Here is a 22,609-nt window from a genome sequence, read left to right on the forward strand (position 1 = left end):
GTGTGTTTTCAGATTTGCTTGAAAGTTAGCATCTGGAATTAAACTGAATGTTTACATGAGATTTTTTTTTGGACTAAAATAAGCAAGAGAATGCATGATGAATGCATAGTTTTTTTTTTTTTAATTTAGAAAAAATAAAGCTTTTTTTTTTCTTTTTTCAGAATTTAAAGAGAAATTCTTGAACTTTATTTACAGTTTACTTTCAGCAGTTTGGGGTGGCCAAGTGAATAATGTTTCCACTTTCCAACGAAGAGGCTGTGATTTGAATTCTACTGTACCCATGAATGTTTGTGAATGTCTTTAGATGATGAATTTTAGTGCCTGTGGTAAGACCATAATTCTGCTTGAAGACTTAAAGTGGCTTGAAAAGGTTCTGTTCTCTAAAGAAGGGCCCAGATATCTAAGCGTACTGTATGATAAGTTTATAACCTTACAGAAGTGGTCACATAAAAAAATAAGAAAATAAAGATAATAAATATATTTACTTACTTTTGACAATCTTCTTGAAGACTGGCTAGCCTAGTTTTACATTTTTCACTTTCTAACATCATTTCCTGTAAACGAGCTTCAGCTTCTGACCTAAGCATCTTTTCTTTTTCTAGCTCTTGCTTTAACCCTTCTCTCTAAAATTAAAATTGCCAAAATTAGATCACATTACCAAAATTCTCATTTTAAAAAGAATTTTTCAAGTTTATTTATTTTTTATTTTAAATCGTTATATATTGCAAGCTTTTTTTTTAATTCGGTATAAGAGTTCAAAATTAAGTAAATCAATATATATATATATATATATATATAACTTAAATTCTTTACCACTATCATCTGCAAATGAACATAAAATATGTTATACTTGTTTACAGAAAAGAAACTATCCATTATGTAAATGTAGGTTTCTGTGGTTAAGCAGTTCTGTAATTAGTTTTCAGTATTGAGACCACATATTAATATAAAGAGTTTATTAAAAATAAACAATTAAAAAATCCAACAAGTTTCATGTGTCATAAGACTTACATCATCAAGGGTAATTGTACATAAAAGCTTTACATAACAAAAGCTTGTTGATAATTAATTACACATATTAGATGTTTTTAATAACTTCACAACTGTTAAATAATTGAGAAATCAGAATACAAATGATGTATTTGTTACTGTATGCGTGCTGGAACATTGCTAGTTGTTGTCATTCTGTGCTTCGCGTGTACTATATCCTAAGTCCATGGTAGTTAAATTTTTGATGAAAACAGACCACACTTGATGTAAAATCAGCCTTGATTTTTATTGCACAGTGTAGGGATCATATGCATTTGTGCAGCCTCTTTAAATTTTCTTGTGAAACAATATTATCAAATTATGACATGTTTGTCTGTTGCCTTTTACTTGACGGCCAGTAGTGGCTGTGTAGAATGCTAAACCTGATTTGTGCTGCTCCCTTCTTTTTTCGACATCTTTTACATGCTCAGACATGCGGACCTTCCCGTCTGACATACATAACAAATGCCACAAGAGCAATGAATCTCATAGACGTCTGTTTTTTTCATGGGGTGACGTGGCAGTTTTGGTGGATGTAGGAATCTTGATATTTTTTGTAAAGGTAGAAACGCCACTTTTATGTTGTACTCTGAGCATCATACCCACCTTGTATAATAATTAATATGTGGACTCGATACCAAAAACTACCTACAACTATCCATTAAGCAGAATTTTAATAATAATCATTATTGTTTTTATATTTTCAGAGAAAAGTTAAGACATAAAAGTCAAAGTGCTTTTGAAAGACTTATCAATTTTGATAATGCATTTCTGACATCATCAACAGTTCCTCCGCATTACAAGTTTTAATTTGTTGGTTTAATCACCAGCAAACTATCAGCTATAGCAAGGAATTATTAGTCTTTAAAATACGAAAATTGCAGCTACTAGTTTTGTGCACCTACAAAGAACTGATGGCATCACCAGAGCTTAATTAACATCAGAAATGTATAAATAAATAAATGAATAAATAGATAACAAAGTTGTCTAAACACTGAAAAACTGTTACAAGAAAAAAATTTTTTTTCTTAATGCTAACAAATAAATGTGAAGTTGCATGGCATGCATTAGCTGACTACAATTAATCACAGAGGGTGCTTGTTAGCAAAGTTGAAGTCTGTGATGTTAAAATATTTAATAAGTGATTTCATGTTACTCAATATCAATTCTTGGTTTTTATTCAGTGATCTGCATGAATGGATAATCAAAACTGATTTCTTCAGAAGTCTGGAACAAAAATTTCCTTCTATATAAGGCTTGGTTAAAGTGTCCAATCAGGAAGAAACATTTTAACTGCAGACAGCTAATGCATGACACCCAACACGTTTATTTGTCAGCATGAATTTTTTTTTTTTTTGTAATAGTTTTTCAGCATTTAGACAACTTTGTTATCCATTGACATATATCTAATGTTAATTAAGCCCTGATGACGCCACCAGTTCTTTGTAGATGCGCAAAGCTAGAAAGTGCAATTTTCAGAATTTCACAACTAATAAACTCCTTGTTATTACTGAACATTCTTTAGTTGCAAAACATTTTCTCCTTAAACACCAAAAAAATAGTTTAGCCTGTTGTGAAACAGAAATATGTAGGTGATTCAGTTTATCTATTTGTTGTATAAATAAATAAATAATTACTTTAATAGTAATCCTATAGGAAAGAGTGATCATATAACCTTAAAAATATGGAAGATTGCTAAGCATGTGGAATTTTCAGTTAAGAAACTGAAGATATGAATATAAGGATAGCTGACAGAAGGGAGATGCATATACAGTAGTATACTTAGATATTCTAAAAAACTTTTGATAAAGTGACACTTAGTGAGAGGCTGTTGTAACTTGTTGTTGAAATAATAAGTTCTATTTTTGAGTAAAGTAATAATTTGGATTTGTGTTTTGGTGTAGTTTTGTTTATTTTTCATAGCTTAGCGACTGTGATTGTAAAGATTTGTGTGTGTTTGAAACAAACTTTTACTATTTTTGAAGCTTGCAGTGAATGATGACAAAATGGCAGTATGAACAAGATCAGCAAATTGCAAAAATCAAATGAAATTAACAGCATGGACTTTTCAAGAATGGTACATTGTCATGAATGCAACATATATACATGGCAAAAAGTGGAGAGTGTGTTTGAAGAAACTGAACAGGAGGCGACAGAAGGTATGGATATGTCAAAAGTGTGATATTCTGTTGGACTACTAGTTATTGGTAAATGTGAAACTAGCAGATGAAATGAAAGAGTGGATGGGAGCAAATGACTGTATGAATCATAGAATGGAATAATAGCATGAGCAAATGATTGTATAAATCATGGAATGGAATCAAGTGGGGCTATGGAAGTGAAAGCAAGTATCACTGAAGAAATGAAAGTGAGCATCACTATGGAAGCAGTCTTGCATTCTGAGCAATTACACAGATCGTGTAATTGTCCAGGATGCAAGACTTGAAAAATTAATTGATCAGAATGAGAAGTGAAATGAAAAATATACATAGTGAGATGAGAAGTTTGGTGGATAAGAATGGACAAGTGTAAAAGGTTAGGATGAAGAAAATCAGAGGGAAAAGAAGTGACAAATGACTTGAGAACAGCGATGTATGGAGATTACATTATTAGAGGTGTGTTAAATGAGAGATTCCATAAGGTGTATTTTCCAGGAGGTAGAATTAGCAGGATATTTGATGTGTTATATAAGAGAAGCAGATGAATAAGTGAGCTGGTAGTAGTTGTTGAACAACCACTTGGGTGGACATAAAAGAGCATGTAAGAATGGATATTGAAGGTTATTGATGAGCATGAAAGATAACTGTGGTTAGAAGGGTGGTCAGTGTATTGCATTTGAATGGATTTATTTGGTTAGAGTCAGTTAGAGACACTATTGCTGCAAGCAGGAACTATGAGTGACGTGAGATCAAGAGAGAGGAACTGGTGCGATTGAAGTGATTGTAAATGAGAAGTACTGTTAGTGATCATGATAGAATGAGAATGCAAGATGGAGAGGGAAATGAGGAGGAGTCAGAGCAGACAGGGAGATACAGTATCAATGAGTCTTTGGACTCCCTGGAGGTGTCAAATAATAATAATAATAATAATAATAATAATAAGGAGAGTGGATGTTGGAAGTAGTAAATGTGTGTATGAGGATGGTCAGTATGGGAGTGGGATGGCCTAGGATGTACAGGGTGTAGTTGAGTCTGAAGAGATAGGGTAAGCAGCGATAGGGGCAAATGAGAATGGTTAGGTCCATGGCAATCACAACCTACAAGTGGCATGGGCAGGACTGATTATAGACCTAAAAGTGAATTGCTGTGTTTATTTATCAATGCTAGGTGCATAAGAAATATGGGAGATGAAATGGTTTCAGTGATCAAGTTTATTCACCCAAAAATTGTTGGAATAAGTGAAACATGGTTGGATAAAGATGATATCGTGATGGGAATAGAAATAGAAGGGTATGATATTTACGTGAGGACAGAAAGGATGAAAAGGGGGGGGGGGGGACTGTTGATGACAGCAAGTGAATTATGTCTGCATAAAGTGGGGATTCGAAATGTAAATAGTGGCAATGGTTTTGAGTCAGTATGGCATGAAATGAAGGTAAGGTTGAGAGGAAGAGATATTTAGTTGATGCTGCTATAGGGTAGTGAATGTGGAGGGTGGTGGTGAAATTTATAAGCAACTTCAGTTAGTGAACAAGGAAAGGATGATTATTATGGCCGATTTAAATTATGGCAGTATAGACTGGAATGAAGATATAGCATTTGGGAATAAGGAAATTGAATTTCTTGAGAGACAACTATCTTAGGCGATATGTAAAGGAGAGAACTGTAAATTCAAATACGCAAACATTATTCAAGAAAAAAAATGACAGTTGAAAACAAGAACCAAACCTGGAAGATTCAGTGGCAGATTCTGAAGAAATGGCTGACTGATTCAGCCAGAGAAGCATGTGGCTGTCTGCAAGGATAAAAAAAAAAAAAAAAAAATGAGAACCTCATAGTGGACTCAGGAAGCAAAACAGGCAGTCAAGAAAAAGAAAGCATATCGAAAGTATCTAGCAAAGAAATAAAACCAGCTAAACAAAAGTCACTGGAAGAATTTGGTAAGAACATAGAAAATAAATAACAGGAAAGTAGCAAAATATTCTGCAGGCTTATATAGTAGTATCTATATAGTATCCTCTTAGTAACTTTTTCTATCATATCCCCTCTCTTTCCTCTGCCTGACAGCTAAACTATGCAACCTGCACACCCTCGATCTATCCTCATAGGAAACATTCCACAGACTTGTCACCAGCTTAGTCACTTGTCTCTGAATCCTCTCCACAAAGTCCTAATCCCCAAGAAATGCAGTTGACCAAATCTGTGCACAGTAGTCAACATGTTTCTGATTCGTAACACCATAAAGAAGGAAAATAACCTCCCTATCTTTACTTATCAATGTGTTCCTCACATTCCAAGTAATCCTCTGAGCTGATGGAAGTTTTTCCACTTAGTTATACTATAAATTAAAGATACCAAAAAATTATATGCTTGGTTTAATCCTTTATCCAAGTGTAAGCAAACAAGTTTGCACCTGAAGTATTTTCAGGACTGGGGCAACTCATATATAGAAGCTAATGACTTCACGTCACTTGCCATAGTAGCCAGACCTCTGAGTCTGGCTCCCACTGATGAGACCTCAATAAAGGTCGAAACCAGTCTTGGTAGTGATCCTTCCCATAATGCATAACATTATACATACCAGTAAGGATATGTGCTTTGCATTTATGGGATACTGAGGCAAGTGATGTGAAGTCATCAGCTTCTATATATGAGTTGCCCCAGTCCTGAAAATACTTCAGGTGCAAACTTGTCTGCTTACACTTGGATAAAGGATTAAACCAAGCATATAATTTCTTGGTATCTTTAATTTATAATCCTCTGAACTATTTTGTCCACTCTTACAATATGTCCTCTGAATTTCAAATCTCTATCCACCACCACCCCAAGATCCCTAACCTCATCGATTTCCTGTAAACTAGTACACCATCAATATGATACAAAGTGTGTAATTTTTTCATCCCAGAGTATAGAGTACAGCACCCCTACTTAAGTGGGACAAGCTACAGAAGAAGAAGTACATTATCTTACATTTTGCAACACTGAATTGACAACCACTGTCCTTTTCCCCCACTGCCAATTTATTTAAATCATCCTATAAGTTATCTACACCACCATCTTTATCAACTATTACCCTCCCTAGTTTTGCATCATTGGCAAACAACTGAATATCTCCATTCAAATAATCTTCTGTTATATCATTAATGTACAAATTAAACAGTAGTGGTCCTAGTACAGAGCCCTGGAGCACTCCACTAGACACCCTCATTTGCCTTGATTCCATTCCACCATACACCACCCTGTGATGTCTGTCTATCAGCTACATTTCCCCTTCCATGCCACCAGCCTCATATCCATTCCCATTTGATCCAACTTATGTAATAGTTTTCCATGTAGTATACTGTCAAAGGCCTTTGCAAAGTCCAGCATATCATAGTGTAGCCATTCCCTTCATCCAATTCTGTTAGTCACCTTATTATAAAATGTGAATAAATTACTAAGGAAGAACCTACCGTTTACAAAGCCATGCTTTCCCTATATAGTATCATATTCCATTCCACCCATTCCTGAATTTTATTTTTAACCAACTTTTCCAATAATTTAACCACCACTCCAGAGATACTAACTGATCTGTAATTTGCTACTTCTGTCTTGAAGCAGCAAATTTTATGTAGTGGAACTATCTTATTTTCTTTCTACTCCCTTGGAACCTTGCCAGAGCTGAGACTTAGAATAAACAACTTCCTGCCCAGGCCCACTGCTGTATTTACATTGATATTTTTCAATATACTGAGTAACCCCAGTTCATTTACCTCAATGCTCACATTAGTCTCTTGTCACTTCAGTAACTGCAAAGTCACCACCTGGATGATATACTCTTGCCAACTGATCACTTAGTAACTCAAGTATTTCTCCTGCTTCTGTCACTTTCCTACCATCAGCACTGAGTAAAGTTATCTTTCCATAATCATTCTTTCTCTTACTTACTACATAGTGAAAAAACTCTTTTTGGATTTACTTTGGCCTGCTTAGCTAATTTTCTCTCAAAATCTGATTTAGCCTTCCTTGCCATATTAGTTACCCTTTTTGCTTGTGCTTTACACTGCTCACATGCATGCTGATGACCTTGTTGTTTATATTCCTTCCACAATGCTTTCTTTTTTTGCTGCTCCTGCTTTATATTGCTGGTCATCCACTTGATTCTTACTCAGTTTATCCTCCTGACTCTGGGTATGTAACCTGATACCACTTTGCTCAAACAATCCTTGACCACTTCCCAAACACTAATGACATTCATTCCATGTAGATTCTTATGCTATGTTCCAAGTTGTCTCCTAAGTTTGTTGTAATTGCCAACTTTGTAATTTCGCATAAACCCTTTTTTGATTGAAATTTCCACATGCTGAGCAAACGTGGCAACCTCCCAGGACAAGACTGGGAAGTCACTTTCCCCGATTAGAGGTAGAGTTGTTAGTGAAGTTATAGATAGATTTTCTGAGGCTATTGCCAGATCCAACACTCTCAAAATCCTGGTACCTTGCATGATGTGCTAAAGTAAATATCCCTTAGTAACTGGATAAATTCCATTTCTATTTTGCCATGTGCTCTTTTTCTCCTTCCAATGATAATTGCTTGGCCTGCACTCATTGTACTAATCTGCTAATGTATGCCATCCACATCTTCTTCTGGACCCCTGTCGATAGCAGAAACCACAATATATTTTGTATTATTGGCCTCTATTTCACAGCAGACAGTTTCAAATGAACCATTTTCATTAGATCTACAATCTTCCTTAACTTCTATTTTTTTTGGCTGTAGTTTTTCAGCTATCGCTAATAATATCCCCTCCTCCTGCTCTATTTCTTCTATCTTCTTTGAAAATATAATATCTATTACATTATCCCTGTAACATCATTCTCTGACAACCAGGTCTCGCTGTTGCCAATAATTTGCTTAAGGGTCAAAGGGTCAAAGTGTTTAAGGGTCAAAGCTGTATAACTGAGAGGAGACCTCCACATAGCCTTTAAAGGAATGCGGAGAACCGACCAGGGCTTCTGACCTAATGTCCAATCCTCACCTTCTCGTGGTGCACCCTGTTGGGTATCTACTTTGATACCGAACGAACGAGGATGGGCTGGCAATTTGGGATTTAGCCGACCAAATTGTATTCTTATTGGTTAAACCAAAATAAAAAATGATGGTACAACATGACAAAATTTCATGCCGGCTGGGGCGTCACCCGGTTAAACAAGGCCCCCGTTGTTTTCGCCAGGGAACCAGGGCGAACAGCGAAAAGTCAGCTACTGGAACAAATCTGAAAACAAACCCCAACTCAACATCACCAGAGTTAAAGATCGGGACTATCAACGTAAGAAGCCTGAATGGCAAAGAAATGGAGCTAGCTGAGGAATTAGATAAGTACCAGATCGACATAATAGGGGTGACTGAAACAAAAAAGACCAAAACTGGTGAGATCTTTCTGAGCAATAAATACAAAATGTTATATTCAGGCAATGACAATCAAGGAAAAGAAGGAGTAGCCATAGTATTCAACACAAAATACGAGGCTAATCTTCTTGAATGGCAGTCAGTCTCAAGTAGAGTAATGTGGGCAAATATGAGAATGGGGAACTGGACAATGAGACTTATTTGTGCCTATGGTCCCACAGAAGGTTCTACTAAGGTAGAAGTGGAGGAATTTTTTGAGGCTTTAGAAAAAGCAACTGACACAATGAAAAAGGAAAAGTTGGTCCTTGTTGGGGATCTAAATAGTAGAGTAGGAAATGATTGTGAGACATACAAAAATATTTTGGGAAAATTTGGAGGAAAGAGCAAAGCTAATAATAATGGCAAATATCTGTTGGATTTCTGCTCAGGACATGGACTGGTTATTACTAACACCATGTTCCTACATAAAAATGTGCACAAATTCACATGGAGAGAAGAGGCTAGGAATAAGAAAAGTCTCATTGACTATGTTATTGTTGATAGTGATGTTTTCTCCCTGGTGCAGGACACCAGAGTGTACAGAGGATTTGAAATTGGAAGTGATCACTATTTAGTCTTGAGCAGGATAAAATTGAATTTCATATTGAAAAGAATAACATGTAAGAAAGTTTTAAAGCGAATAAAAGTTGAGCAGCTCTCAGATGTGAACTGTAGACTAAAATACAGAAATATTATTGAAAAGAAAATGAAAGAGTTTGAGAACAGGAATCAAACCTTGGAGATTCAGTGGCAAACTCTGAAGGAAACATTGATTGATTCTGCCAGAGAGGCATGTGGTGAGGTTGTGTGCAAGGATAAAAAAACAGAACTCCCTGGTGGACACAGGAAGTTAAAGAGGCAGTGAAGGAAAAGAAGAAAGCATATCAAAAGTTCCTGGCAAATAAGTCAGCTTTTACTCTTACAGAATACAGAGACAAATGTAAGAAAGCTAAACAGTGAGTAAAACTAGCTAAACAAAAGTCATGGGAGGACTTTGGCAAGAATATAGAAAATAAATATCAAGAAGGTGGCAAAATATTCTGGAGGTTGTTGAAGAAGCTCAGGAATGGAGGAAAGAGTGCTGTAAAAGGAATTAGAGATTATAAAGGTGAAATGAAAACAGGAGAAAAAGATATCCTTGCAGTATGGAGTAATTACTTTGAAAAACTGCTAAATGAAACAAGCAGTGATGAGAGCACAGTGATAAAAAAACACTGACCAGGCATGCAGTCAGGAATACATATCCATACTTGAAGTAGAAAAAGCCATCAAAGGCTTGAAATGTGGAAAGGCAGCAGGAGTAGATGATATTCGACCAGAAATGCTGAAGTATGGTGGTATAAGAGTCTTACAGTGGCTGCACTGCATAGTTCAGAAAGCCTGGACAGAGGGACAAATTCCCGATGATTGGAGTAGAGCTCTCATAGTACCCATATATAAAAAGGGAAATAAAACTGAATGTGAGAATTACAGAGGTATTTCCCTACTGAGTGTTCCTGGCAAGATCTATGCAAGTATACTTGAGAAACGGTTGAGAAGAATTGTGGAAGAAAAGCTTGGTGAAGAACAAGCTGGATTCAGGCCAAATAGAGGCTGTCAGGATCAGATCTTCACTTTACGACAAATAGTCGAGAAAGCATGGGAATATAACAAAGATCTGTATTTAAGTTTTGTCGATTTGGAAAAGGCATATGACAAGGAGCCAAGAGAGAAGCTATTCAATACGCTGCAGTTATATGGTGTCAATGGGGCATTATATCAAGCAATACTTAGTCTTTATTTGAGTTGTGAGTCAGCAGTTAGAATTGAAGGAAGTACAGGAAGATGGTTTAATGTTAAATCTGGTGTAAGACAAGGATGTACATTATCCCCTCTGTTGTTCATTATCTATATGGATCACATTATGAAGGAATGTGGTATTAAATATGATATCAAAATTGGAGATGTTAATGTCAGCTCTTTGCTTTATGCGGATGATGTTATACTTCTAAATAAATCCGCTACAAGTCTGCAAGATTCTCTGACTAAATTGAATAGCTGTTGTAATAGATATGGTATGAAGGTCAGCAATAAAAAGACAAAGACAATGAAAATAGGCAGAATCATTGAAAATGTCAACTGTGTTGTGAATGGAGAACCTGTGGAACAAGTAAAACATTTCAGCTACTTAGGCACAATTTTTACTGAAGATGGTAAACTAAATATAGAAATAGACAACAGAATCAGCAAAGCTGGTATCGTGGGAAGTCAATTGAATAAATTCATATGGAATAAGAAAGAAATTAGTCGGAACACTAAATTAGCTGTATACAAGACTGTGTTCAAACCAATTTTAACTTATGGATCTGAGAGCTGGGTCAGAAGTAAAACACTTGACCAAAGACTAGAGACCGCAGATATGAGAGTCCTGAGAAAGATTAGAGGCGTGAACAGATGGCATCAATGGCAATATCATATTAAAAATAAGGATATTAGGAAAGAACTTGACATTGTCAGCAACCAGGAATGCGTTAGCAGAGCTAATCTCAGATGGTATGGTCACTTAAATAGAATGGGAGAGGAAAGATTAGCAAAACAAGTGTTCTCTGCCAGGTTGGCAGGAAAACGACCCAGAGGAAGACCAAGATATAGGTGGATTGATACGGTACAAAGTGCCTTAGACGATAGAAATATAAGATCTGATAATATTGGATTCTTGACAAGTAACAGACTGATTTGGAGGAAAATTGTAGATAGGAAGTTAGTAATGATGTAATTTTTTCATGTAGTACTGTCATATCCTGTACACCCCTTGAGGGTACATGGCAGGAATTTGATGATGATGAGTTGACCAATGCTAAAAACTCTTCTCTTTTTTTCTGATATCTCAGGCATTTTTGTACATGTATTTCAACATCTCCTTGGACCCACAGTTATTGCCCTTAAATAATGTCATTACCTGCCCATTCAGATTCGAAACCTGGGTAACTGCATTCAGCTCTTCACAATCATTCCTGAACTCATACTTGCCTATCCCAAGGGTGACTATTTCCACACAGTCATTCCTACAGTCACACTCATTTGTCCCAGAGATGGCTAGACACATTCTTGATTGCTCCTCACCTAATATATCTATAGTTCCCTTGTTTTGCACTTTCAATCTCCCACTGAAAACAACACTTTCTCCAACACCTAAACCATTTAAGTGCAGTTTATCAGGCATATACAGGTCCTTACATCCATCAAATTCACTCCACACATCTATTAACTATACACCATTTCTCCTGCAAAATCTTTTCATTGACTGAAAGGCAATTATGGCACTTCTCAACAGTGCCGTAACTAGGTAGGTGCAACAGGTACCCAGGGCCCAGGATGAAGGGGACCCTTGAAATAAGGTATCAAAAAATAATCAGTATTATATTTTCACTTTCAAATTTTAAATTTTGCTGCCATGAAGACTGATTCCATACCGTTTTTGGTTAAAGTTAAAAATTAACCAACCAATAAAAAACAACTATTAAATAGGAATTGCATAAGTAGTGATTTTTCTTATTGGTGCAGTAAAATTTAACTTTAATCTAAAACATTACAGAATCGACCCTGCGGTTGGCTGTCTGAGTCAGGCAGATAAAAGATGTGAAATAATCGCACATAGAGGGATCCAAGCTGTCATCTCCTTCCAGAAGGTTGACTACCATGAGCTTCCACCATGTACGGTTTTGTGCTTCTCTTTTGCATTCTTCATAGGACAAAAAGGTCCAGTCCTTAATATTTCTCATCCAATCTGTTCTTTGTCTTCCTCTTCTTCTTTTTCCTTGTATCATTCCTTCTAGAAGTGTTTTTTGAAGGGATTCATGCCTTAGTATGTGACCAAGGTAGGTGATTTTCCTTTTCTTAAACCTTTTCTTTTTTTATTAAGGACTAGACAAAAAAGGTACAGTCCTTAATATTTCTCATCCAATCTGTTTTTTGTCTTCCTCTTCTTCTTTTTCTTTGTATCATTCTTCTAGAAGTGTTTTTTGTAGGGATTCATGCCTTAGTATGTGACCAAAGTAGGTGGTTTTCCTTTTCTTAATGGTTTTCAACAGATTCCTATCTTCTCCAATTATCTCTAATATTTCTAAATTAGTTTTTTTGGCAGTTCATGAGACTCTAAGAATCCTTCTCAGGATCAACATCTCAAAGGCTTTTAGTTTATTTTCGCACTATTTTGATATTGTCCAGGTTTCTACTCCATACAGCAGTGTTGACCATACGCAGCATTTGGACAGCCTAATTCTTGTTTTTGTGTGAATTTCCCTTGAGGTCAGAATGTTTTTCATGCTGCAGTCTGTATTATCATACTGAAGTTTTGCTCGGCTAACAAGGTTTCATGCCATGTGTGTTTTGCATTCATTTTGCATTTGAAATTCATTAAAAATTGAAGCAATCAACAAGTTTTGTTGGTTGCTTCGATTTTTAATGAATTTTGGTCAGTTTTATATTATCTGTAGTAAAGTGTACATTATCCAAAAAAAAGACATTGACACCTCCTATTAACCCAAAGATCAGTATGTTCACCTTTTATTAGTACATTCTTTTAAGGTTTCACTAGCCTGACAACTGTTTCGAACTGGTTGGTTCTCTTCAAAGGCCAAGCAAAACACACCTTGCTTGGCCTTGAAAATTGCTACCAAGAGATCACTTGGGTATTGAGGAACAGACTGACAACTATAGATGAGGAAGTTATTATTTATTAAGAGAGCAAAACTCTTATTCAATGCTAAAGAAATCAAATGTCAGAGAAATGTATATTTTGTAAGTGAACTCCTGGTCAGTGAGTACAAGTAATTACTAAAGAAAGAGCCATGTGGCTTCATTTCAGCTATGTAAAATTATATAGGAAAAGTGGATATTAAAGATCCAAAATTATTTCAAGGCAAAATGTTTGAGTATATGGTGAAGCAGAATTGAGGAGGAGGAGGAGGAGGCAGGTGATAAGTAGTATGCCACAGAGGTTTGTACATGGGGCCACTGCTATTCAAATTTTACATTAATGATATCAGGATTGATTTGAGGAAGATTATCCAGTTGTTTGTGATGATACTAAGCTGGGGAGGACAATAATTAAACATGAAGAAGAGATCCTGTAGAGTAATTTAAACAGACTGACAGTATGGGCAAAGGATAATGTTATCATTTCTGTGGGATAAAGTGTAGGGTTATGCTTTGGATTGAGAAGATTACAAGCTGTGTATATTATATGAGTGCAAGAAACTGATGAGGTTACAAATTTGAGGGGGTGATATCTTGGTGATAGTGTTCACAGAACATATTGTAAAAATGTGCAAAACTGCTCCAGAGATCACTTGGGTATTGATTGAGGAACAGACTGACAACTATAGATAAGGAAGTTATTATTTATCTTTATAAAGCACTGATAAGATCACATTGATTGTGCACAGACTTGGTTTCTTGGAGATGAGGAAATGGTGGAGAGGATTCAGAGGCAAGTAACTTCAAGAATGCTATGTGGATAGATTAAAGATTTGTGGGTTACAAAATTTGGAAGCAGAAAAGATGATATAACAAATTCTAAAGAGGTTTCTATATGATAGATGAAGAAGAAATTTTTCAATACAGAACAAAAAGGAGAAAAAAACAACAGCATGAGGACAAGATTTTTGCTTGAAGAGTGTTGAATGAGTGGAACAGGTTACAAGATGTAGATCTTCTCCTCAAGAAGGTCTATATTTATCTACTTCTTTTGGTAGTCAATATCTTTTCCTCCTAAATATATGCTCTTTCGATTTCTCTCTATATTCCTTGATGTTTTCATTTACATTATAAATACCTAGCCCTCTTCTGATGTCTTCATTTCTTATTTGGTCCAATGTTATGCATCCTTTAGCTGCTCTTAAAAATCTCTTTTCTGCAACTTGTATTTTACTTTCATATTTCTTTTTAATAGTCCATATTTCTGATTCATATAATAGAGTGGGAGTGGCCATTACTTTGTTTAGTTACTTTCTCATCTTGTTTTTTTTTTTTATTATTCATTGTCCTTTTAATTGTTCCACAGATTTTCTGAAATTTCTTTATTTTTTTAGCTTGTATCTTTGAGATATGTTATTCTGCAGCCTAAGAAGACTAAAATGTGTCACCTGTTCTATTATTTTATTTTCTATCACTATTTTTGATCTAACAATCTTGACCTTTAAATGCCATGACTTTTCTTTTGTGCAATTTTTAAACTGTTTTTTGGCTCATTTTGTTTTGTCTAATTCATAAACTGATTTTGAAAGTCATCTTCATTGTCTTGTAATATAATCTAATGATCTGCATATAGCACTGCATTGAAAACAATTCTGGTTAACCGAATACCTTATTTTATTGTTGTTTTCCATATTTTAATAATCTGATCAATATATAAATATATATATTGAATAGAGTTGGAGATAAGCTACATCCTTGTCTCCAACTTTAAATTTATTGGAAATTTACTGCGTTTTAGGATAAGGTAGCAAGTAAGTGTGTTAGATAAGGGAGAATCATATACAGTGATATTTGTTTCAAAAGCATTTGATAGTTTACCACATGATAAGTTGGTAACCATGAAGGAGGCTCCTTCAAGGTTAAGCAATGTCTAAATATCTATCATATCTTTCTCTGAAAAGCACTCAAAAAAAGTTGCATTCACAACTTCCTAACCACATCCTTCCTCAGCTTCCAGGGAAATAATTAAGAGAATCAGTTTTAAATTCAAGTTACTTTGTTGCAACAGGCCAACAGGTCTGATATGTAATGAAAGCTGAGATGAGAAGAGATATCTATAAGCATTAAAAAAAGAAACAAAATAGTTCAAGAAAGAGGAAAATATTATGTACATTGTGAAGTAACATTTAGAAATCAACACAACATTACAATGAACTGTAAATATCAAACTGCAAATACAAATTCTTTTCTCTTAAAAATAAATAAAGAAAAGAAAAAAGGAAAAGAAAAAGAAAACTACATAGTTTGGAGGAGGTGGATGAGATGAAGAATTTGGGGATTGTGGTGAATAGGGATTTGAAATTTCATGGACATTTTGCTAAAATTTTAAGGTCAACACAGTTTTATGATATGTTATGAGAATGATGCGGAGAACACTGATGTGTAAAAGTAAGGATGTTTTGATTCCATTGTACAGGACTATGATCGGACCACATATGGATTACTGTGCACAGATTTGGTCACCAGGTTTTCAAAAGAATGATGAGATGTTGGAGGGGGTTCAGAGATGAATGACTAAGTTGGTTTCTGGTCTTTGAATGTGGAATATGAGGACAGATTGAGAGAATGCAAATTACAGAGCCTAGTGGATAGAAGAAAGAAGGAAGACATGATTGAGATGTATAAGTTGGTAAGGGGTAAGTAATTACCAGAATTAGTGTGGATGAGATTTTTCATAGAATATCTGGAGATAGGATGAGAACAAGAGGCCAGCCCTGGGAGCTGTATAATATGGATGTGAGTGGGGGGGGGGGGGATGAGGAGTAGATTTTTTTGCATGGAGAGTGGTGGGTGATTGGAATCCATTGCCTTGGAGTGTGGTGAGTGCATTTAAGTAGATGTATGATGAACTGTGGATGTAAGAGTGGGACCTCCCATGATGAGTCTTAACTCCATGGAGGTCTATTGCTTAAGTAATGAACATATATAATTTAAGCATACCATAAGCTACACTAAATCATTTCTCGCATTAAAAAATATCTATCAAACATTAATTTAGAAGTAAACCTGGAAAAATAATGCAGCATGTAAAAACAAGATGAGAAAATACATATTCCATGAAAAACCTTTTTTCTAAGGTTGTAAGGCTGAATATGCTTTTGACAGTAAGATGAACAAGCTTACAAGGCTGATGATATACAGTAGTCTCAGACTTTCTTTCAGCTAAACACATATGGTATCTAGTTCAGCTTATATTTTTGACAGTAAATTATTGATAGCTAAGAGCATTCAGAATGATAAAAGAACAAAGGCAATTCAAAAACAGTTCCTCAAAGAATAGTGTAAATTATCTCAAGTAAAACAATGAAACAATAGAAAATGATTAAGGGAATAATATTATCAGCATGATTTGCTAGAATAGGATACAGAAGCAATTCTTATATATGTGACAAGAAGTAAATAAATGATAACAGAATTTAATTATCAAATACTGATTAGAAAGAGGGAGGGGGTGTCAATGAGGTGGCTGATTGCAACATAACATAATAATAATTTGGTCCATTGGAAGCTAACTGGAATAAATCAATTATTAAGCATTAGTTATCATTTAGTAATTAAACACCTATAAATTTGTAACAAAATATCTTATGTGTATGTTGAACTTGTTTACTGAAAACTCTGTCTAGTATGGAATGTGATCACAGGCATTTCCTTTTTATTTTCTCTTCCTTTCAAGAAATGGATGTGGAGTAACTGAATTAAAATATGAAAATAATACATGATTATCAACTCCAAATGGATTGAAACAACTGCTTTTTTTCAGTATTCTAAATACACTTAATACATCAAATTACTGAAACATGGCTAGGGATGAAAGTACAACTCTTACAATTAACATTTCTACCAGAATCTTCTATTACAGACAGTTTTCTCCATATGAGTCTAAACATCCATTTTTGTTTACTGTAAAAATAATTAACGCCTCCATGGAGTCCGGAGACTCACTGCTGGAGACCCAAATCAACCATCATACACACAAATCCTATCATACCTCTACCTGAATCATCCATTCACCGTCAGGGACAACCAATTCTGGCAATCCATTCCACTCACCTATACTCTCCACACAAAATATCTGATCCACACACCCTTATTCACCAAATTCTTACAGAACTCCAATGGATGGCCTCTAGTTCTCTGACTTCTTCTTCTTGTCAGCCATTTTCTGTCCACTGCTGGATAAAAGCCTCCTCCAGTTCCTTCCACCTTTCTATGTTCTTGCCAATGGTTGACCAATTTTTCCCAACAAAGTTTGACAATTCATCCCTCCACCTTCTTTTAGGACATCCTCAGCCTCCTTTCCCTTCTTTTGGAATCCAGTTCATTAGTATGGTGGCCCATTGCTCATCTTCTCTTCTGGATAGATGTCCAGCTCATTTCCATTTTAGTCACTTGTGGTGAAGAACGATGTCAGTGATACAAGTCTGGCTTCTTATCCAGGTGTTTCATTTCTTATCTTTTAATGTGATGCCTAGCATCAGCTTCTCCATTTTTCTTTGAGTTGTTGCTAGTTTATTTGCCAGTACTTCTGTTAGAGACCAAGTTTCACAAAGATATGTGATGACTGGAAGTATACACTGGTTAAATGTCTTCCTTTTTAAACATGATGGGACATCATCGTTTTGAAAAATGCTTTTCAATTTTCTAAATGCACTCCAGGCAAGTTGAACTCTTCTATTTATTTCCTTTTGGAGTACACAGAGCCTCTATAGCTCAGTCAGTAATCGAACCCAGGTCTTTCCGACCCTTTGGTCGGAAAGACCTGGGTTCGATTCCTGTCAGTGACATGAGAAACCTTTATCTGGTCTCTTTCAACTAAAGGTGAGTTAGGCAGTCTCGTACAGAGCTAGGGGATTTTTTCACCCGGAAACTCAGGTTTTTCATCCCCCAGAACAGGCAAACTGGCCCTGTGAACACACATGGATTACAATCATGAATACATCTCAACCATATGCCAGTCTCGAACATGGATAAAATTGAGGGGCTAGGGAAAGCAATGGTGAACTACCCTGTAAAAATCTCACCAGGAATACTTTGTGGGCAATAGCTACAACATCACCTACAGTCAGAAATGACTGAAAAGAGAAAATCAGATCAGATCAGATGGAGTCCACAGTTTAGATCAATGAGATGACCAAAATATGTATATGAAGAGACTCTTTCCAAGAAATTGTTTTCTATTATTATATTTTTCAGTGTTACAAAATGATTAAACATGATTTTAGTTTTTTCTCTGTTTATTTTTAAACCAACTTTTCTGCTTTCATGATATAGGTATTCTGGAGCGTTTGCAAAACTTATATCATCTGAATATCTTAGGTGTGTTAAGTTTCTGTTATTAATTTTTATACCAAGGTTTGTCCAGTTTATATTATTAAATATTTCTTGAAGGACTGCTGTAAAAATTTTGGACAATAGAGAGTCTCCTTGTTGGACAACTTTTTTTAATTGATATTTTATTGCTATTCATGTGAAGTTGGATTGTTGCTGTTGCAGTGTGGTATATTTCCTGCCAGAGGTCCGTATATTCTCCAGGAACTCCCTGATTCTGGAGTGCTTTGATTATTGTTCTCATCATCATCATAACACTAATTATGGGTATAGACCATATTGGTCTGTTCCGGTCTCATTATCCATGCCTTCTCTTTCCAATTGGCTTATATTTTAGTATTTGTTTTGGATGTCGGGTGTTGGCCATTCGGTTAACATGTTCAATCCATTTTTATTTATAATTGTTTAGTTTTTCTTCTATTGATTTTGTTTTTAGTTCTTTTAAAATGTCTTTGTTCCTCTTTTGATCTAATAATGTGCATTTTGCAGTTCTTCTCATAAATCTCATTTCACTTGTTTTTATTCTTGATTTATCTTGTTTGTTTATTGCCCAAATTTCACTGCCATATAATAATGTGGGTTGAGTGTTCTATTTATCAGGCCTATAATGTGTAAAAATTTTGAAGTTTTTAATTTTATGTCTTTTTCTCCTTAATAATAATATGATATTTCACATCCAAGATAACTGAAAGTATTTATCTGTTCTATTATTTTATTATTAATAACTATTTTGCTTCTAATTGGAGTTTGTCCACAAAATGCCATTGTTTTAGTTTTATCTATGGAAATTTTCATTCCAAACTGTTCTACTATAATGTTTAAATTATATATTGCTCTTTGTAAATTGTCTTCCGTATCTGATATTATTACCTGATCATCTACAAATAATAGTGTATTTATTTTGTTATTCCGGGAAATTTCAATACCTTGATTGTTTAAGGTGTTCCACTGTATTAATATTTCATTAATGTAAATATTGAAAAGTGGTGAAGACAGAGGGCATCCCTGTCTTACTCCTTGGTCAGCTGTCGGCAACCTAGGATGTAAGCTGGGATCTTGAAGTATTAATGTTTCCCATATTTTGGGAAGTTTTATGCAACCATATTTATTAAAATTAGGTTGATTATTCTTATAGGGAATGAATTGTCTAACAACACTGGTGATATGCTGTTATTTTCAGTACAAAATCTCTGTTAACTTATTTTCAATAAATCCTTTTTCAATAGACAGTAAATATAAACTAAAATGCTTAATTTTATATTTGAGTGCTCACAAGTAATAGACTAATTTGGAGGAAAATTGTTGACGGGAGATTAATAATCGTGTAAACTTAATCATTTAATGCTGTCATAGTAAACTGAACATCCCTTGAAGGTACATACCAGGAAATTGATGTTCATATGTTCTTAACCTCTTCAGAAAATGCTTCATTTGAAAAAATATGGGTCACAAATATACAAGGTGTTTTGTTCTGCATACTGTGAACAGATATGATTTCTAGATTGTCTAGATCAACATTTCCCAAACTATGTTCTGCAGAAAGTGAATAAGTGTTCTGCAAAAAATTATCAAAATTAATATGAGCCTGGAATGGTTTTAAATACTGACAAGTTCAAACATGTTTGAAAATCAGGTGTTCTTCACTTGCAAGTGGATTGTACTATTAAGGGCAGCGTGAGCTGGCCTTCACTCAGCCTCTGGCTGATAGCCGTCCACTGTTATCAACACCTCTGAGCACTAGTGAAGTACGGAGGTATCTATTCTAGGAAACATGCGGTCGCAAGCAAGGTCAATGCGATGTGATGTGGCCCGGCACTCCTGTAGCGTGCACTGTCGCATTTTTGTGATGCAACAGCGCACCTGAAACTAAGTGTGCACTTAGCTTTACATTGAATGCGAGACCAATGATACTCGACTCTAACCAAGTTGTTCCGTTAAAATTTCAGGATTTGTGAAGTGTTCTGTCGTAGGAAAACTTTGAGAAACCCTGGTCTAGATGATTGCTTTAGAAATTATTCTGTTAATAGCAATGCTTGTTTTAATTTATTTCTTTTAATTTAATTTATTTAATTTATTTGTGCTATTGTTTATTTCTTTTTAAGGAATAAATAACTTTTTTAAGTTTTATATGTTTTTAAATTTTCATTATGTAGCAAGTAAGAGGAAAAATGACCAGGGTAGAATGACTTGAAACAATGCTCAAAGTAAATGAGATGAAATACTGGAAGAATTAAATTTTTTTTTGATCCTTTCCTAATACTATTTTACTCCATTGAACTTCTGACATGAGTTTCTCCAAGCACTTTAGCCTTAACCCATGGGTGTTGTTAGTTATTGTTTTTTTTTTTTTATATATATTAAAAATATTTAATATCTCTCTCTTTTGCATTTCTTAAATCCTTTAATATAGATCGCTGGCTAAAAACAGGAGAACAACCTTTTGCCGGAGCTGAATGAGTACCGCAGTCCACAGCCCGCTATTTTCCCAATGAGTTATTACTGAAGCCAGACATTCCTGAGGAAGCTCAAGATCTGAGATGAAAGAATTGCCTTAAACTTTTGGTGCAAGACTTTTGACTGAATGTGTGATAGAGCCCTTATAAGTTCCATACTTTTGTACAATTCCTCTTATAGTATGTTATAGAAAGACTTTTAAGAATTTGGTTAATAGCAATAAGAAGTGTCATTAAGAGAATCGATTGGCATATTGGAAGTTGATATATAAATTGTAAAAAATAACTTAACAGAGAGTTAACTAACCTCTTTGTAAATAAACTAGAAGTTTAATAAGCTGAATTTGTAAGCGGAGAGTAAATAAGATTGTGAGTTAAAGAAGTTAATTAGTGTTGAAATAAAAAGGTTCTAATTTATGCTAAAGATTTTTTAAATGGATAGAGAAAGCAATCTCCCTATTGTTTAATTCATGTATAATTTGTAAATAAATATGTTTTAATTATTTGTTAAAAGAGAGCTGCCTGATCTTTTATTTTACAACTGCACTGTTCTTAAATAAATCGGACTTGTGAGGGGGGAAATAATTTAAGGCAATAAAAATGCAGTTCATTTATGAACCATGTCTGTTAAAGTAAACATTGATAAAAGAAACTTCACTTGTGAGAAAGAGGGAAATCTACCGGAAATTTTATTTAGTCTTATGCCAATTAAATGATATATTAGTGGCGCAGTCTGACAAATAAATTTCCAGTATTCATAGGCATTCGATTAGTAAATACGGAAGGTGAATAATCATAGTACGCAGTAGAGTAAATGAGAAAAGAGAAGAGAGAAAAAGCATTTTAGACTAAAGCTATAAAGAATTAGGAATAGAATAAAGAAAACAGATATTACATATATAGCCAGAAAAAATAATATATGTTTACAATGACGCAGACAGAAGATGATATTACACAGGCACTTGACATGCACTTTACACTTAGATAAAGGTAATCATTATTCACACAATACCTACTGTATCTCTCCTTAAACTCAATCACTATCAGAGACATACAGAACTACCTCTGGCAGTCCATTCCACTCATTCACCACTCTCTCCAAGCAAAAATTCTAGTCTCTGCATCCTTACTAACCACACTCTTATACAACATCAAAGGCAAATCCCTTGTTCTTGCCCTACTCATCATATATATTGAAAAAGTTCTTTTGTGTCAATCTTATTTAATCCTCAAGTAACTTATTGGTTTCTATCACTCCTCTCTTCTGCCTGTCAACTAAATTCTGCAAACCACACACTATCAACCTAGCCTGACAGGGACCATTTCACAATGTCACCAGCTTAGTCACTTGTCTCTGAATGCTCTCCACCACCTCTTGATCCCCAAGAAATCCTGGTGACAAAATCTGCGCTCAGTTGACAAGATGCAACCAAATCACAGCCTCATAAAACATGGATAATAGCTTCCTTATCT

At 35.0% G+C, this 22,609-nt stretch overlaps 1 protein-coding gene across 6 annotated transcripts in view; it reads right to left on the reverse strand.

Moving 5' to 3' along the window:
• Positions 1–22,609, reverse strand: part of LOC150109601 (uncharacterized) — a 426,121-nt gene that overhangs the window by 191,569 nt on the left and 211,943 nt on the right. For all 6 annotated transcript variants that reach the window (XM_090413762.1, XM_090413780.1, XM_090413753.1 and 3 more), the window contains one exon: positions 490–623. In XM_090413762.1, coding sequence (XP_090269888.1) covers positions 490–623 — 134 coding nt within the window. The remainder of the gene's footprint in view (positions 1–489; positions 624–22,609) is intronic.

Source organism: Typopeltis vanoorti, chromosome 2, assembly GCF_054136105.1.
Source record: "Typopeltis vanoorti isolate ZY-2024b chromosome 2, IOZ_Tvanoo_1.0, whole genome shotgun sequence".
NCBI lineage: Eukaryota > Metazoa > Arthropoda > Arachnida > Uropygi > Thelyphonidae > Typopeltis > Typopeltis vanoorti.